Source organism: Colletotrichum abscissum (assembly GCF_030869225.1).
Source record: "Colletotrichum abscissum strain IMI 504890 chromosome Unknown Scaffold_59.1, whole genome shotgun sequence".
NCBI classification, from domain to species: Eukaryota; Fungi; Ascomycota; class Sordariomycetes; order Glomerellales; family Glomerellaceae; genus Colletotrichum; species Colletotrichum abscissum.
In genome coordinates this window covers 156,472-157,573 of record NW_026850502.1, presented here as the reverse complement: position 1 = coordinate 157,573, position 1,102 = coordinate 156,472, and the positions used below count along the sequence as shown (strand labels likewise).

General features: G+C 19.7%; 1 protein-coding gene across 1 annotated transcript; it reads right to left on the bottom strand.

The window, feature by feature from the left end:
* Positions 1 to 442: 442 nt before the first annotated feature.
* On the bottom strand, positions 443 to 595 carry CABS01_14895 (uncharacterized protein; the record flags this gene model as incomplete). The annotated part of the gene is made up of 2 exons (XM_060548233.1): positions 443 to 494; positions 528 to 595. Coding segments are annotated over 2 exons (120 nt in total), but the record flags the coding sequence as incomplete, so codon positions are not given.
* Positions 596 to 1,102: the final 507 nt, after the last annotated feature.

Sequence of the window (1,102 nt, the reverse complement as noted above, 5' to 3'; positions counted from 1 at the left end):
TATAATAATTAGGTATTAGTTATTAAACTTTTTATAGAGCTTAGTCTAGGCTTTTTTAAAAACATACTTAGTCTAAGTAAAAATAATAAACTTTTATATTATAAGGATTTTATAATATATATAAGAGGGGGGCTTATTAATAAGTATATTAATATAAGCCTTATTCTTATTACTTAGTATAGTTATTATTTATATTAATAACTAATATCCCTTATTATTAAACCTATTATTATTATTATTATAACTACGGTCCTTAACTTACTTTTACTTAGCCCTAAGTATAATATTAAAATTAATATAATAAATATAAAGTTATTACTAAACGTCCGAGAACTACTCGTTTAGTATAGCCTTTATTTACTTATTATAATTTATAATAATAATAATAGGGTAATAAACTAAGTATTAGTTTATAAATTAGCGGATACTTATTAAAAAAAAATTAAAAACCCTCTAGTTTCTTATTATTAATTAGGCTAAACGTAGTGTTATAAATAGATCTAAAGTAAGTTTATTTAGTAACTTAGAAATAAAGGAGCTTAAAGCGATTAGTATTATAAGTATTATTCAAGCTAATTACCTTAGGGAATCGCTTTTATATTTAGAAATAGTAAAAAAAGGTCTAAATAAGGCTAATAAAGTAGTTTAGTTCGTTATTTATTTATTTTATTATATATAAAATATTTTGCTTATTAAATAGCTTAATTAATACTATAGTTAATAAGTATTTAGCTAGTGTTTTTTAGTTTATACGAGCCTTAATATTATAAATATTTTACTAAGTAAATAAAAACTCTAAGAACTATTTTTAAATAATAATACGTACGTTACGTACTTAAATCCTAACCTATTAGCTTATTATTTTAATAATATCCTTAACTAGCTAAGTAAGCTTATAATAAAAAGAGTATATAAATATTTTAAAACTAAGCTTATAGTTATATTAGTTATATTAAAGATTTTTATATTATTATAATAATTACTATCCGTCGACCTTAGCCTTAGTAATTAACTTCTATTTATAATTATATTTTTAGAATTTCTATTATTTTAAACCTATATTATAACTAGGCTTAGGATATTTATATTAGTCGTGTTAAAA